The 17035-nt window shown below is 45.1% G+C and overlaps 1 protein-coding gene across 1 annotated transcript; it reads left to right on the plus strand.

Moving 5' to 3' along the window:
* The first annotated feature begins 13609 nt into the window (after positions 1–13609).
* Positions 13610–16079, plus strand: LOC125534208 (beta-fructofuranosidase, insoluble isoenzyme 7). Its single transcript, XM_048697489.2, has 5 exons — positions 13610–13854; positions 13963–13971; positions 14142–15013; positions 15093–15590; positions 15672–16079. Exons 1-5 carry the CDS (start codon positions 13689–13691, stop codon positions 15900–15902), a joined length of 1776 nt encoding a protein of 591 aa, XP_048553446.2. The 5' UTR covers positions 13610–13688; the 3' UTR covers positions 15903–16079.
* Positions 16080–17035: the final 956 nt, after the last annotated feature.

The raw sequence follows: 17035 nt of genomic DNA on the forward strand, positions 1-17035 counted from the left end.
AGGTGCAAGTTTAGAGAGCAATCATCAAAATCACGAAAACCTAACAAATCACACAGAGTCTTTGGAATCGTGGAAACACTAGCACACAAATCACATAAAGCATAGCATTCATGATCTTTAATTTTAATTTTAATAGTTGGTTCCCACTCATCATAAAGTTTTCTAGCAATAGAAACTTCCAATTCAAGTTTTTCTTCATAAGATTGCATCAAGGCATCAACGATATGTTTAGTAAACGATTTATTTTGACTATAAGTGTGAGGAGAATTTAGTACGGATTGCAACAAGGAAATACAATCAATCAAAGAGAAATTTTCATGGTTAAATTCCTTGAAATCCATAATAGTGGGTTTAGCAACATCTAGGGTTTTAATTTCTTCAATCCCACTTTTATCAATTTTAGCATCAAGATCAAAAAATTCCGAATTCTTGGAACGCCTTCTAGGTAAAGGTGGATCATATTCAGTCCCATCATTATCAAGATTCATATTGCAAAACAAAGATTTAATAGGGGATGCATCAATAACTTTTAGATCTTCAACTTTATTTTCATAGGAACTAGAAGAACACGCTCTTATAAAGGCATCTTTCTTAGCACGCATCCTAGCGGCTCTTTATTTGCACTCATTAATGGAAATTCTCATGGCTTTGAGAGACCCATTGATATCATGCTTAGGAGTTATAGATCTAAGTTTCAAAGAATCAACATCAAGAGAAATTCTATCAAGGTTCCTAGCCAACTCATCAATCTTAAGCAAATTTTCTTCAATAAAAGCATTAAAATTCTTTTGAGAAGTAATAAATTCTTTAATATTAGATTCAAAATCAGAGGGCATCTTATTATAATTTCCATAAGAATTGTTGTAGGAATTGCCATAATTATTAGAGGGATTACTAGAATAAGGCCTAGGATTGAAATTTCCTCTATATGCGTAGTTACCAAAATTGTTCCTACCAACAAAATTCACATCCATAGATTCATTAGTATTCTCAATCAAAGTAGACAAGGGCATATCATTAGGATCAGAAGAAACACTCTTAATAGCAAATAATTTCATAAGTTCATCCATCTTTCCACTCAAAACATTAATTTCTTCTATCGCATGCACCTTTTTATTTGTAGATCTTTCAGTATGCCATTGAGAATAATTCACCATAATATTATCTAGGAGTTTAGTAGCTTCCCCTAAAGTGATTTCCATAAAAGTGCCTCCCGCGGCCGAATCTAAAAGATTTCTAGAAGCAAAATTCAATCCGGCATAAATTTTTTGTACAATCATCCACAAATTTAAACCATGAGTAGGGCAATTATGTATCATTAGTTTCATTCTCTCCCAAGCTTGTGCAACATGTTCATGATCAAGTTGCTTAAAATTCATAATATCGTTTCTAAGAGAGATGATCTTAGCGGGAGGAAAATACTTAGAGATAAAAGCATCTTTGCATTTGATCCATGAATCAATACTATTTTTAGGCAAAGACGAAAACCAAGCTTTAGCACGATCTCTAAGCGAAAAAGGGAATAGCTTCAATTTAACAATATCATTATCCACATCTTTCTTCTTTTGCATATCACACAAATCAACGAAGCTATTTAGATGGGTAGCGGCATCTTCACTAGGAAGGCCGGAAAATGGATCTTTCATGACAAGATTCAGCAAAGCAGTATTAATTTGACAAGATTCAGCATCGGTAAGAGGAGCAATCGGAGTACTAATAAAATCATTGTTCTTGGTATTGGTGAAGTCACACAATATAGTGTTATCTTGAGCCATTGTGACAAGCAAGCAAACTAACACACAAGAAAACAAAAAGCAAGCGGGCAAAAAGAGGCAAATAGAGAAAGAGAGGGAGGATAGAGAGAGAGGGCGAATAAAACGGCAAGGGTGAAGCGGGGGAGAGGAAAACGGGAGGCAAATGGCAAATAATGTAATGCAGGAGATAAGGGTATGTGATGGGTACTTGGTATGTTGACTTTTGCGTAGACCTCCCCGGCAACGGCGCCAGAAATCCTTCTTGCTACCTCTTGAGCACTGCGTTGGTTTTCCCCGAAGAGGAAGGGATGATGCAGCAAAGTAGCGTAAGTATTTCCCTCAGTTTTTGAGAACCAAGGTATCAATCCAGTAGGAGGCTACGCGCCAGTCCCTCGTACCTGCACAAAACAAATAAATCCTTGCAACCAATGCGATAAGGGGTTGTCAATCCCTACATGGCCACTTACGAGAGTGAGATATGATATGATAATATTTTTGGTTTTTTTATGATAAAGATGCAAAGTAAAGTAAAAGCAAAGTAAAAAGTAAAGGAAATAACTAAGTAGTAGGAGATTAATATGATGAAGATAGACCCGGGGTCCATAGGTTTCACTAGTGGCTTCTCTTGAGAGCATAAGTATTCTACGGTGGGTGAACAAATTACCGTTGAGCAATTGACAGAATTGATCATAGTTATGAGAATACCTAGGTATGATCATGTATATAGGCATCACGTCCGAGACAAGTAGACCGACTCCTGCCTGCATCTACTACTATTACTCCACTCATCGACCGCTATCCAGCATGCATCTAGAGTATTAAGTTAAAAACAGAGTAACGCCTTAAGCAAGATGACATGATGTAGAGGGATAAACTCATGCAATATGATGAAAACCCCATCTTGTTATCCTCGATGGCAACAATACAATACGTGCCTTGCTGCCCCTACTGTCACTGGGAAAGGACACCGCAAGATTGAACCCAAAGCTAAGCACTTCTCCCATTGCAAGAAAGATCAATCTAGTAGGCCAAACCAAACTGATAATTCAAAGAGACTTGCAAAGATAACCAACCGTACATAAAAGAATTCAGAGAAGATTCAAATATTGTTCATAGATAGACTTGATCATAAACCCACAATTCATCGGTCTCAACAAACACACCGCAAAAAGAAGATTACATCGAATAGTTCTCCACAAGAGAGGGGGATAACATTGTATTGAGATCCAAAAAGAGAGAAGAAGCCATCTAGCTAATAACTATGGACCCGTAGGTCTGAGGTGAACTACTCACACTTCATCGGAGGGGCTATGGTGTTGATGTAGAAGCCCTCCGTGATTGATGTCCCCTTCGGCGGAGCTCCGGAACAGGCCCCAAGATGGGATCTCGTGGATATAGAAAGTTGCGGCGGTGGAATTAGGGTTTTGGCTCCGTATCTGATTGTTTGGGGGTACGTAGGTATATATAGGAGGAAGGAGTACGTCGGTGGAGCAACAGGGGGCCCACGAGGGCGGAGGGCGCACCTTGGGGGGGGGGGGTAGGCGCGCCCCTACCTCGTGGCCTCCTCTTTTGTGTCTTGACGTAGGGTCCAAGTCTCCTGGGTCTTGTTCATTGAGAAAATCACGTTCCCGAAGGTTTCATTCCGTTTGGACTCCGTTTGATATTCCTTTTCTTCGAAACCCTAAAACAGGCAAAAAACAGCAATTCTAGGCTGGGCCTCCGGTTAATAGGTTAGTCCCAAAAATAATATAAAAGTGAATAATAAAGCCCAATAATGTCCAAAATAGTAGATAATATCGCATGGAGCAATCAAAAATTATAGATACGTTGGAGACGTATCACAGCTCCATCTCGTGAAATGTGATAATTCTTTCTCCCTGATTTTTTTCTGGAAATATGTGATTTTATAGCGTCTGTTTCAGGGTCTGCGGGGCCACCTGGTGGGGACAACCCACCTGGGCGTGCCCTGGTGGGTTGTGCCCACCCAGGTGCCCCCCTCCGGTGGTTCTCGGGTCCAGAAATTATGTTTATTCATATAAAAATTCCTCACAAAGTTTCGTTCCAATCCGAGTACTTTTATTTCTGCACAAAAACAACACCATGGTAGTTCTGCTGAAAACAGCATCAGTCCGGGTTAGTTTCATTCAAATCTTGCAAATTAGAGTCCAAAACAAGAGGAAAAGCGTTAGGAAAAGTAGATACGACGGAGACGTATCATGCCCCAAGATTTATACCGGGGAAAGTAGAACGAAAACGTGCATCAACCCTATGTATAGATTACCCCAATGTCACCTCGGGAATCCGCGAGTTGAGTGCCAAAACACATATCAAGTGAATCAATATAATACCCCATTGTCACCATGGGTATTCATATGCAAGACATATATCAAGTGCTCTCAAATTCATAAAAGTATTCAATCTGATAAAACGAAATCTCAAAGGGAAAACTCAATTCATCACCAGAAGATAGAAAGGGGAAAACATCATATGATAAAACTATATTAACAAAGACCGCGATACATCAAGATCGTGCCATCTCAAGAACACGCGAGAGAGAGAGAGAGAGAGAGAGAGATTAAACACATAGCTAATGGTACAAACCCTCAGCCCCGAGGGTGGACTACTCCCTCCTCATCATGGAGACCATGGGGATGATGAAGATGGCCTCCGGTGATGATTTCCCCCTCCGGCAGGGTGCCGGAACAGGGTCTAGATTGTTTTTTCACGGCTACAAAGGCTTGCGCCGGTGAAACTTCTGATCTAGGGTTATTTCTGATGGTTTCTCAATTTATAGGATTTTTTGGCGTTGGTTTCACGCTAAGATGGGCCTTGAGGTGAGCACAACCCGTCGGGGCATGTCAGGCCTCTCTGGCGCGCCGTGGTGGGTTGTGCCCTCCTCGTGGCTCTTCTGGCCCTCCAACGAAGCTTTGGGCATCTCTTTTGTTCCAAAAAAATCGTCAAAACATTTCAGCTCATTTGTAGAACTTTCATTTCTGCACAAAAAACAACACAACGGTAGTTCTACTGAAAACAACGTCAGTTCGGGTTAGTTCCATGCAAATCATACCAAAACCATATAAAATTATTGTAAACATGGCATGAATACTTCATAAATTATAGATACATTGGAGACGTATCACACTCAAGTTGGATGACTCATAAATAGATTTTAGGAGGCACGAAAGGCCCTCTGCTAAAATCAGGAATATATATATATATATGGTGAGACTGGATCTCCCTATCAAATTCCACATGACGGTTTGAACTCTTGAAGCTTTTTGCCATTGAAAAAAACAGAAAGTGTAACTAATTTCACCATTCTCATGACAATATTCACCCAATGATCTATAAACCCAAGCTTCAACATTATTGCTTGCAGATAATCCCACTCCACCCCATCATATGCCTTCATCATGTCTAGCTTTAGGGCATAACTTCTATTTTTCTCTGCGGTATTCCCTCTCATGAAGTACAAACATTAATAAGCAGTGATTATATTAATGAGTCTACCTGGGATAAAAGCAGACTGTTCCTCTGATATAATATCTGGCAAAACAATCTTTAACCTTTCTGATACAACCAAAGTACTAGAAAAGTTGAAAAAACATAAACTGAAAACAAGCAACAGGCTAAAGCCCAAACAAGTTACAGTCGTGGAAACCTATGCACACCAAGTTAACCCGCGAGAGCTATGTCTTGCATTCAGCGAGACATATTGATCTCTTGCTGAAGCGTCTAGCGTTATCTGGCCAGCCCACTAGCGATTTTTTTTGGAAAATTGAGTAAAAAAAGAGAGCACTGGGGGATCAAACCTGGGACCTCCTAGTTGCTTCGTCGCATTGATAGCCACTTAGCCAACATCGAATTTGTGTTAAATAACTTAGGTGCAACCTTCTAGAAGCAAGAGAGCCGGGTTTACACTAGTTTTCTAGTTTTTTTCTTTTCTTTCTCCATTTTCTTTTGTTTTATTTGGTTTTCTTTGGGTTTTTTTATTAACTTTGTTTCTTTTTTTTTTCTTCTCTTTTCTTGTTTTTTATTCTTTTTAAATTTGCTTCTCGGTTTTATTTTTCATTTCATTTTTGTTTATTTTGTTTCTCTTTCAGTTTTCATTTTTTTATTTTTCTTTGCTTATTTTGGTTTTCCATTCTAAATTTTTGTATATGTCAACAACATTTTTCTAATACATGTTTAACATTTCTCCAATACAAATTTAACATTTTTAATACATAGTCAGCAATTTTTCTATACACATTTTTATTGTTTTTCAAATTCTTGATTAACATTTTTCAAATACAAGATTAACATTTTTTTAATGAATAGTCAAAAAAATTATACACACTTTAAACATTTTTCAAATGCTTGATTAACATTTTTTAAATACAAGACTAACATTTTTCTAATACATGGTCAACATTTTTCTATGCACATTTAACATTTATCAAATGCTTTATCAAGATTTTTCCAACTGCAAGATCAATATTTTTTTTGAATGGAAGCTCAACACTTTTTCTATACACATTTAAATTTTTTCAAATGATTGATTAACATATTTTAAATATTGTTCAACATTTTTTCAAATGCTTGATTAACATTTTTATAATGATACAAAATTTCATTATTTTTAATGCATGGCCAATATTTTTTCTATACGCATTTAACATTTTCATAATGCTTGATTTACATTTTTTAAATACTTGTTCGGGATTTTTTTCAAACGCTTGATTAATATTTTTATATACATGATCCAAAGATTTCATCATTTTTGCATTTTCAAATGCATGATTAACAAATTTCAAAACATTATGTAAAGTATATTTTTGTAATATATATGTTTATAATATTTGAAAGTGTAAACAAAATAAAAAATGGAATAAAAAGATAAAAATGTGAAAAACCCCAGAAAAGAAAACAAGGCAATGTATTACTGCGAATTGGGCCAACCCATATGATCGTGCGCCTTAGGAGTCGCTTGAGTTAACTTGCTTCACGCTAGAAGACTCTCATAGTTAGAGAGCTAGGTAAAACCAAGCTTTCACATTCACCAGAGCTTCTAGGGTGTTGGATCTACTTTAGCAAGCGATACAGAGTGTCCATCTCGGCCTCAAGCGACCCCAACTGTTGGATATTTGGCAGATCAACATGAGCCGTCAGATGTTTTTACAGAGGGTAACGGTGGGTAATTTGGTGGTTTTATTGGGGGTAGAATCGGCATTACACCGATGTCACATATAAGGGTAGCAGCGCCTACAACAAACCCTGTCGCCGCATTTCCGTGTCTCTCCCTTCCTCCCCTCCGCTCCTCCGCCGCCCCTCCCATTGACGATCGTCCCCACCCTACCTCTTCTCCTCTGACGACCAAAAAAGAGTGACATAGATATAGTAGTGACAAAAGCACTGCAACGGCAGGAAAACAATTTTCAGCCAAATAGCTGCCATGCCAACCGAAAATGCTCTTGTGGCAACAGTTTCAAAACTGGTGCCATGGCTGCCCTTTTTGTTGTCGTGGTAGAACTTTGTAACACCCCTAGTGTCATGGTACAGTAACCCCCTGTTAATGATGCCATGTAACCATGCTTTACTGAGCTAGCTATCACTTGATCAATTCTGAAGTCAAATTCCAATTAAATTTTCAAGTCAAATTTATTGTTTCTGCAACTTTAAAAAAATGTTGGTTAGGTTGAAAATAATTACTAAGTAATTGTCATGTAGAAACCGATATTATTTGAATTATTAAATTGCCCCTAACCTTTTTAAAACAGTGTCAAAACAACAACTTTTAACCCCTTTTCTATTTAAAGGAAATTTAAATGGTTTCCAACCAGCCTCAACCTTTTTGAGCCAACTCAGTATATTGCCAAGTAATTATGTGTCAAATTTCATCTTTTACAAAAATCATTTAGTATCACAAAATAATGCAAAACAGGAGCAAAGGCAAACAGTAAAGTAAACTGAAAAAAAGGGAAACCTATCACTATGCCTCTGGGCCTTAAGGTAGTAGTTTTGGCCCAACCCACCCCCAATCCTCTCTTACCAGCTACAGGAGCAGCCAGGGCAGCCGTGGCGCCATCTCCATGGCCGGCGCCGCACGCGTCGAGCATCCCCGGCTCCCCTGCCCTATATAGCTGCGCCGAGCCCTCCCCACTTGCCCTCGCGCTCCCCCTCCTCCTCTCCCCCCTCTCGCTACACCCCCTCCTCCAGATCCAACCGCGTCCGACGCCGTCGTCGCCAGGGTTGCCCTCGCCGGCATGGCTACCCTCCTCCCCGATGCCTAAGGACATGTCCCTCCGCCCCGCCGTGGTCTGCTTCTTCGCCTGGATCCACGAGACCAAGATGGAGAGCCCCACATCGCGGGGATCGAGCTCTCCTTCCTCCTTCGGACGTCGCCGTTCGTCAACGACTCCGGCGCTGTCGATCCTCCCCGAGCCCGCCTTTGCACCCCTACGGGATCCCAGTGAGCCGCCCGTCCAATCCCTCTGTCCCTCCCCTTCGTTTGCATGCCGTAGGCCGCCATCACCGTCGTGCTCGAACTCTCGCGTACGCGTACATGCGTGCAGCTGCTGCGCTGCTTTGCTTGCGACGCTGCTGCTGCTGCTGTGGCCCGCGCCTGCCGCTGCCGCCCAGTCCTCGCGCCGGCCGCGCCCGAGCCACCCCCGCACTTGCTCGGCTGCTGCTGATGCTTTGCTGCTGTTGCGTCCTCGCTGCTCGCCCCTGATGGCACTGTGTGCTGCCGCCTGCTCGCCCACGGCCGTGCCTGCTGCTGTCGGCCAGCCTCACCGCGCCCATTGAGCCGCACCCCGCGCCCGCCCGAGTATGGCCTCGCCTGCTGTTGCGGCTGCCGCGCCCGCCCGCGTATGGCGCCCGAGCCATGCCACTGCCCACGCTGCTCGCTGCTCTATTGTACTACTACTACCTACTGTAGCTGCTACTAGTTAGCTTTTGGATTTCTACGTTGACTAAGCCCCTAAACAGCCCCTAAACTCAGGCTAAACAACTACTAACAGGACTAAAAAAATTATGGGGAGGTAGTACACTTGACAATGCTCAAATGTTTCCATTGAACCAAATCCTTTTAGTGCATAGATTAAATTCGATGAAAATCACAAAATGCTATCTTTTGTTAGCAGAAAACAGAGCTGTGTGTGGGTGAGTGTGTGTTCTACATAGTGTGTGTGTGCGTACAGTTGGCCATGGCCGTGTGCTCCTGTGTGTGTATGTGTGCATCATGCGTGTGGCCGGTTGGGCTATGCCCATTAGTGGCCGGCCCTAGCTTAGATTAGTACTACTAGGTTTAATTAGTGTTAAGTTAGTCTAGTAGTAGATGACATGTAGGCCCTTTTAAATAAGTTAGATTTGTTTAGGTAAATAGTCTATGATATGTGGGCCACACCTGCCCTTTGACTAGTCAAAATTAACTTAGTCAATTCGGTTTAAGTTAAATATAATAATCCCAAGAATTCAATTAAACTTTAAAAAATCATTATAAAATAAACCGCAGTTCGGATGAAAAAACTTTGTACATGAAAGTTGCTTAGAACGACGAGACGAACCCGGATACGCAGCCCGTTCGTCCGCCACGCATCCCTAGCATAGCGAACACGCAACTTTTTCCCTTCAGTTCATCTGTCCGAAAACGCGAAACACCGGGGATACTTTCCCGAATGTTTTCCCCCTTCGCCGGTATCACCTCCTACCGCGTTAGGTCACACCTGGCACATCTTATTGCCATGTTATGCTTTGTGGTGCTATGTTTGCTTTATATTTACTGTTTCTTCCCCCTCTTCTCTCCGGTAGACCCCGAGACCGATGCTGCCCTTGTGATCGACTACGTCGACGACGACCCCTCCTTGCCAGAGCAACCAGGCAAGCAAACCCCCCTTGAGCATTCCGATATCGCCCATTTCTTTCCCTCTCATGCTTGCATTAGAACTGCTACTATTTTCTGTATGATCCTACTCTGATGCATAGCCTGTTGTTGTTACCTTCTTTCATACCTTACCTGCTTATCCTAAATTGCTTAGGATAGGATGGTTAGTGATCCATCAGTGACCCCTACCTTGTCCCAGTTGCCCCGCTTTATGTTCGATGACTCGATCAACGTGATCGACGCCCAGGCCCCGACACCGCACATCACCCCCCCTAGTTGTACGACTCTGCAGAGTTACCATCGAGTGTCGAGGGTGGAACCTCTTACATCACTCCTGATGAGATCTCCGTAGTGTAGCTTTACGGTCGAGGTCATCGAGGGTGATTTCCTCCTTAACCACTTCTGTTATGGCTCTATCGTGCAACCCATCAAACGTGAACCTCGAGGGTGGATCCTCTTACGTTCACCTTGTTGACAACATCGAGTGGAATTCACCGGGGGTGATTCCTCGGGTTTTCCCCTTGGTGTTAGACACACAGTTACTATGGTTACTATGACTTTGCACTGAACCATGTGACTAAAGACGGGTTGACCTTGAGTGGTACCCGCGCGAGCTTAATTGCGAGTGATGTGGAGTCAGGTTGACCTGGAAGGTGCCTGCGAGATACTTACGAGGCGTGGCCGGGCATTCTTAGCCCTTGCCGCAAGTACTCGAGACGGGGCGACGGGGTCACATCGATCGTGAGTCTCTGCTCGTTACCGCGCGTTCCTAATCCACTACGATTTGGATATTTGATCTGAGGGGCCTCTGGCCTATACGCACTAACCATCTACGCGGGGACAGTTATGGGCACTCGACGTCGTGGTATCAACCGAAGCCTTCGTGACGTCAGCGACTGAGCGACACGCGCCGGATTGGACCATAAGCCTGCTCTTGTATTAAGGGGGCTAGTTCTGCTTCCGGCCGCGTTCGCAACGTGCAGGTATGCAAAGGGCGATGGGCCCAGACCCCTGCGCCATAGGATTTAGACCGGCGTGCTGACCTCTCTGTTGTGGCTAGGTAGGGCTGCGACGTGTTGATCTTCCGAGGCCGGGCATGACCTAGGAAAGTGTGTCCGGCCGGAGTTAATCGAGCGTGGTGGGTAAGTTGGTGCACCCCTACAGGGAAGAAAACAACTATCAATAGTATGTCCTACGGTAACGGACACTTGGAGTTGTATCCCGATCGATACAACTAGAACTGGATACTTTGGATGAGTATTGGACATGAGACTTGGATATGAGATGATGACTGGATAGTATGGCTCTGGGATTGCTTTCTCGCAGGGAGTCGAGAAAGGATCTCTGGTCGAGGTTGATAACATTTCTGCTACTTTACTTTATACTACACTACTTCCTCCTGTTGCTGCAAGATGGTGAGAAGATGCTAGTCTTCGATAGAACTAGGCCTTCTCTCTATTCTGGCATTCTGCAGTTTAGTCCACAGATACAACCCATTCGTTTGATACAAATGCATACTTAGTTTAGATCTGAAGTAAGTCTTGCGAGTACTTTGGATGAGTACTCACGGTTGCTTTGCTACTTCTTTTTCCCCCATACCTGATCGTTGCGACCAGATGACGGATTCCAGGAGCCAGATGACGCCACCGATGACTACTACTACCCGGAGGATGCCTACTACTACGTGAAGACCACTGACGATTTGGAGTAGTTAGGAGGCTCCCAGGCAGGAGGCCTTGCCTTTTCGATCGTTGTTGCTTTTTTGTGCTAGCCTTCTTAAGGCAATCTTGTCTAACTTATGTCTGTACTCAGATATTGTTGCTTCCGCTGACTCTTGTGTCTTCGAGCTTATGTATTCGAGCCCTCGAGGCCCCTGGCTTGTAATATAAAACTTGTATTATTTTCATTTGTGTCTAGAGTTGTGTTGTGATATCTTTCCGTGAGTCCTTGATCTTAATCGTACACATTTGCGTGTATGATTAGTATACGATTGAATCAAGAGCGTCACAAATTTTTCTGCCTAGCCCGTTCCTTTAGCTTTTCACCCTCATCTTCGCGTACAACTTTTGCTTGGGGTCCATGATTTCCTCTCAACTAGAAAGGTGTTAGGCCCTTAAGTGCAAGGGTTTGCAGCAAACAACAGTTTTCCTCAAGTGTCGAGGTTTATCGAATCTATGAGATCTACAAGATTCCAACTAGTGATGAGTACCTTCAGACACAAAACTAAACACCATTTTGTCCCCAACTTAACTAGTGATGTTGTCAATCTCACTAGCCTTGCTAGTTACACAGAAATTAAAAGCACAAGTGTATGAAAGATTTGATTGCAACACAAAATTAAAAGAAAACATAAATTGTGATTGAAAATTTACAGGAAGAATATGGAACGGGATCCGTAGGTTCATTAGTGGTTTCTCTCCAAAAAGATAGCAACGATTTAATGAACAAATTACAGCTGGCAGCAATTAAATTGTAATATTTATGAGTTGAATAATTAGCACACGAGCATCACGTCCTAATATCTATAGACCACCATCCAACTGCATCTATAGCTAATACTCAACCCGAGACCGCTATCCAGCATGCATCTCAAAATATTAAGTAAAACATAGTATTGCATTAAGTAAAATAGAGTATTGCATTAAGTAGTGAGATGAAGTTGATGATATATTGTCCTCACCCTGTGTTCAAATGACAACTACACAATCATCATTTTATCCCTAGCGGCAACAACACAAGGCAAGCCTTTTTCCAGTTTCTGTAACTATTATCATACACAACTCTTTCTTGGAGATCCAACCCTTAACATGGCCAGAGAAACAAGAATAGAAATAAGAATTATGCTAAAAAGAATTTAAGAATAAACTGATTATAAAGTGATAATTCATCATATCCCAACAAACAGACCACAAAAATTACACGAGATGGATCACTATATGACAACTAACATAATCTTTGTAGGTTTTGAATTAGGAAAGAGTAACTACAAAAAGTGAAACTGTAATGTATCATTGTGAAACTATAAGGTTCTCCCTGCCTAGCCCCAATCACGGTGGTGTGTCTAGCATTACCGGTGGGCATGAGGATGTGTGTCTCCAGCGAATCTGTCCTTGGTGGATTTGCTCGGATCTGGTCGTAGTTCGTCTACGTTTGTCTTTATTCAGCTTGGATCTTTTCGATCTACGCTACTCTTCATCGGCGGCGGTTGCTGTTCTGGTGTGCTGGTCCTATGGGGTGGAAAATCAAGCAAAGAAGTGCAATACAAAAATACTCGGTCCACATAGTGCTAGATGGCAGTTCCCTATTGGAGGCCCCCTTGCCGATACCTAGCGTCATCGAGTAATTTTCCGCTTTGGAAGCACATATGCACCAGGAGAGGGAAAATACACTTTGGTTCCTGGTTGTAGATACATCCTATATGAAAACAAATTTAAAAAAGTCAAAATAGTTCAGAACTTTTTTAGAATAAACTTGACTTTCTTTTGCATTAGTATATAAATTTTCAGAAAAAGCTAACCTTGACATGAGGGCAAAAAGACAAATTTGTTGTTAAAAGAAGTCAAAGGTGGATTTTCTTTTGTGGATTTTTTTCTCACAAATACAATGAAAGATCAAGTTTATTTCAAATGTATATTCAGAATTTTTTGACATTTTGTTTAATTACACCCAGGAACTCGCGTCCCCGGGAGAGGCCTAACTTGGCCTGACAAAAATAATAGTGGTTTCCCGGAGTACTTTTGAAGGTCAAAGTCTCTGATAACCCGGTGTCCGATTTGTCGTTTGGGCGGTGGCATTTTGAGAAAAACAAGCTCCAGATCAGATCTTGAAATCAGAAGTAAGAAAACAAAACTGCAGGTGAGTAGAATAAGATCCTACAGCCTCGGTTCCATGAGCACCCGAGGCATATTTACACATAGGAAATTGCCTTTGGTACTAACAATGACCGCAGAGAACATGGCGGCGAGTCCTAAACTAGCATTAAACCTGGAGACTTGAGGGGCTACTAATCTTGAGCCCGAAGCAGAGCACCCGGCAGAGGAAGCAGCTCTTGGTCTCGTCCAACGGTGGCCATGGCTGTGCTCTCTCTCGCCGCGTGCGTCGCCTCCTTCCATCTCCTCCTCCTCTTCTCTTCGTCTTCCTCTCTCCGGGTAGCCCCCGAAGCGGCGGAGAGCTCGGGATCGGCGCGCCATGGCCGGACCGCCTACCACTTCCAGCCCGCCAAGAACTGGCAGAACGGTACGAATTAACGCTTTTAATTTGCTGCATTGTTGCTAGACCCAATCTGATCACTGTGTATGTCCGATCGTGGTGGAATTGCTGCTGCTTCGTGGTGGTGCCGAGCAGATCCGAATGGTACGCTCTGTTTCTTCCTTGTTCCTTCTCTGCATTCTGCTGAATTAGTAGGTGACTGAATTTTCATCTGGTGTCAAGTCTTCCAGCCAGCGTGCTGTGAGCGTGCTTGTAGTGGACATTAATGGCGTCCCGAATGGAACTGACGGTTGTTTTCTTTGTTACGCCGGCAGGGCCAATGTACCACAACGGCGTGTACCACTTGTTCTACCAGTACAACCCGCACGGCGCCACCTGGGGCGTCGGCAACCTCTCCTGGGGCCACTCCGTCTCCGGCGACCTCGTGAACTGGGCCGCCCTCGACGCCGCGCTCGAGCCGACCTCGCCGTTCGACGCCAACGGCTGCTGGTCCGGCTCCGCCACCATCCTCCCCGGCGGCGTCCCGGCCATCCTATACACCGGCATCAGCGCCGACGGCGAGCAGGTCCAGAACGTGGCCTTCCCCAAGAACGCGTCCGACCCGCTCCTCCGCGAGTGGGTGAAGCCGAGCTACAACCCCGTCATCCCGCTCCCCGCTGACGTCCCTGCGGATTTCTTCCGCGACCCTTCCACGGCGTGGCTCGGCCGCGACGGTCTGTGGCGCCTCGCCGTCTCGGCCAAGGTCGGTAACGCCGTGGGGTCTACGCTCATCTACCGAAGCAAGGACTTCCGGCTGTGGGAGCGGAATGCCGCGCCGCTGCAAGAGTCACGCGCCGCCGGCATGGTGGAGTGCCCGGACCTGTTCCCCGTGGCGGAGCCCGGCGCGGAGGAGGGGCTCGACCACGCGCCGAGGACCGGCACCGGGGTGAAGCACGTGCTGAAGCTGAGCGCGACGGACACGTTCCAGGACTACTACGCGGTCGGGCGTTACAACGACACGACGGACACCTTTGTACCGGAAGACGACGGCGACGACTGCCAGAGCTGGCGCCGCCTCGACTACGGCCACATCTACGCGTCCAAGTCCTTCTTCGACGCGCGCAAGAACCGGCGCGTGCTCTGGTCATGGGCCAACGAGACCGACAGCCAGGCCGACGACGTCGCCAAGGGTTGGTCCGGCGTCCAGGTCCTTCGCCACCGCCATCCTCCAACCAAATTTTGTCCATTATCACGCTGACATGCTTTCCCTATCTCCTACGCTGCAGATCTTCCCACGGAAAGTTTGGCTGGACAACGACGGGAAGCAGCTGAGGCAATGGCCAATCGAGGAGATCGAGACGCTGAGGAGCAGAAAGGCCGGGCTGCTGGGAACGGTGGTGAACTCCGGCGGCGTGAACGAGATCGTCGGCGTCGCGGGCACGCAGGCGGACGTGGAGGTGATCTTCGAGATCCCGGCCCTGGAGGGCGCCGAGAGGTTCGAGCCCAACTGGCTGCTGGATCCGCAGAGGCTGTGCGGGGAGAAGGGCGCGTCCGTGCAGGGCGGGGTCGGCCCGTTCGGGCTGCTCCTCATGGCCTCCGGCGACATGCAGGAGCACACCGCCGTCTTCTTCAGGGTGTTCAGGCACCATGACAAGTACAAGGTCCTCATGTGCACCGACCTGAGCAGGTCGACTACGAGAGCCGGGGTGTACAAGCCGCCGTACGGGGCTTTCGTGGAGATGGACATCGAGGAGCACGGGAGAATCATATCACTCAGAACACTGGTGAGTTCATTGTCCTCCACTTTGTCATGTGAATGAACTGGAAAATGAAATCAAGTGACGAGCTGCGATTTGAACAAACAGGTCGACCACTCCGTGGTGGAGAGCTTCGGCGGTGGAGGCCGGACGTGCATCACGGCGAGGGTGTACCCGGAGCACGCCGAGAACGGCGACAGCCACCTGTACGTGTTCAACAACGGGACAGGTGCGGTGAAAGTGGCCAAGCTCGACGCGTACGAGCTGGCGACGGCGACCGTGAACGTTGGGGACGACGGGTTGATTCAGCCGAGCTCCATGCGCAGAGGCGAAGCGTAGTAGGTGGGGAGCTGCCCGGTCAAACGACGGGTTAATTCGTGTCTTGGCATGTGTTTTCTTTTCTCTCATGTCAAATTTCGGCAGGCTTAGAGCATCTACCGGCGGCCTCAAACCGGTCTTAAACTTTGGGAGGGCTGCCCGGTCACTCACTGGTAACAAAAACCCGATTCATTCGTACGCCTCAAACCAGCCTTAAACGTCTGGACTGTCCGGCTCCCTTCATATCCAGTCCAAATGTAGACGGATATGCAGCGGTCCGGACGCGTCCGACACGTCGGCCTGGTCCACCGCCGTCCCCACTGTGTCTCCATAAAAACCTCAATCCGACATGCGCCAGCGGCTGCTCCGACTCCGACCTCGATGTACATAAGGTAGACACGGGGAACGCTGGCGCGCAGCTCCGCTAGGGTTGTGCAGTCCGTGACACCCCTCCGTCGTCTACCTCCCACGTCGGCCGCTGACTGGGGAAATTTTCTGATTTTTTGTGTTGGTGTTGAAAAATTCCTGCCACATCTAGCACCAGCACGCGCATGTGGCAGGGACGTCAATTACATGGGCCAGACTGATCACTTGCACAAAAAAGTTCACGAATTGACAAATAAAATCATGAAATTGAAAAATGTTCATTGATTTTAAAAAGTTTGCGTATTTGACAAAAGAAGTCCACAAATTTGACAATCATGAATCTGTTACAAGTTTGTGAAATTAAAAACATTCATTCATTTGAAAAAGTCCACAAATTCAAGGAAATGTTCACGAATTTAAGCAAATGAAAAAGAAAATAGAAAAAGAGAGTAAATTGCACAAAACCACCACTTTGAAGGTTAGGTTTGCGAAAAACACTACAATACATTTTTTGCAGAAAACACCACATCTACGGTAATATTTTTGCAAAAAACACTGATCGGCGGATTAGTCTCGTTTGAGCGCGTTTATGACAAATGGGACTCGTTTCTGCTTACGTGGCATAACGTTTCGTGCCAATGGGTTTTGATCTAAATTTACAAACTAGTCCCTAGAATTTTATGTATACACCCATGAATCAAAATGCAAAATCGCAATTAGCCCCCCACGTGCATAAAACCAATAGCACGGGGGCCATGGGCTCTCGTCGCTGGCTGGGGCGGTGCCCA

Source organism: Triticum urartu, chromosome 2A, assembly GCF_056163025.1.
Source record: "Triticum urartu cultivar PI428250 chromosome 2A, HENAU_Tu73, whole genome shotgun sequence".
Lineage (NCBI taxonomy): Eukaryota > Viridiplantae > Streptophyta > Magnoliopsida > Poales > Poaceae > Triticum > Triticum urartu.

Coding starts and splice junctions, on each gene's coding strand:
- LOC125534208 (XM_048697489.2), top strand. CDS start 13,689: ATGGCTGTGCTCTCTCTCGCCGCGTGCGTCGCCTCCTTCCATCTCCTC. Junction 15,014..15,092: donor AGGGTTGGTCCGGCGTCCAG/GTCCTTCGCCAC, acceptor CCTACGCTGCAG/ATCTTCCCACGGAAAGTTTG. Junction 15,591..15,671: donor TCATATCACTCAGAACACTG/GTGAGTTCATTG, acceptor TTGAACAAACAG/GTCGACCACTCCGTGGTGGA.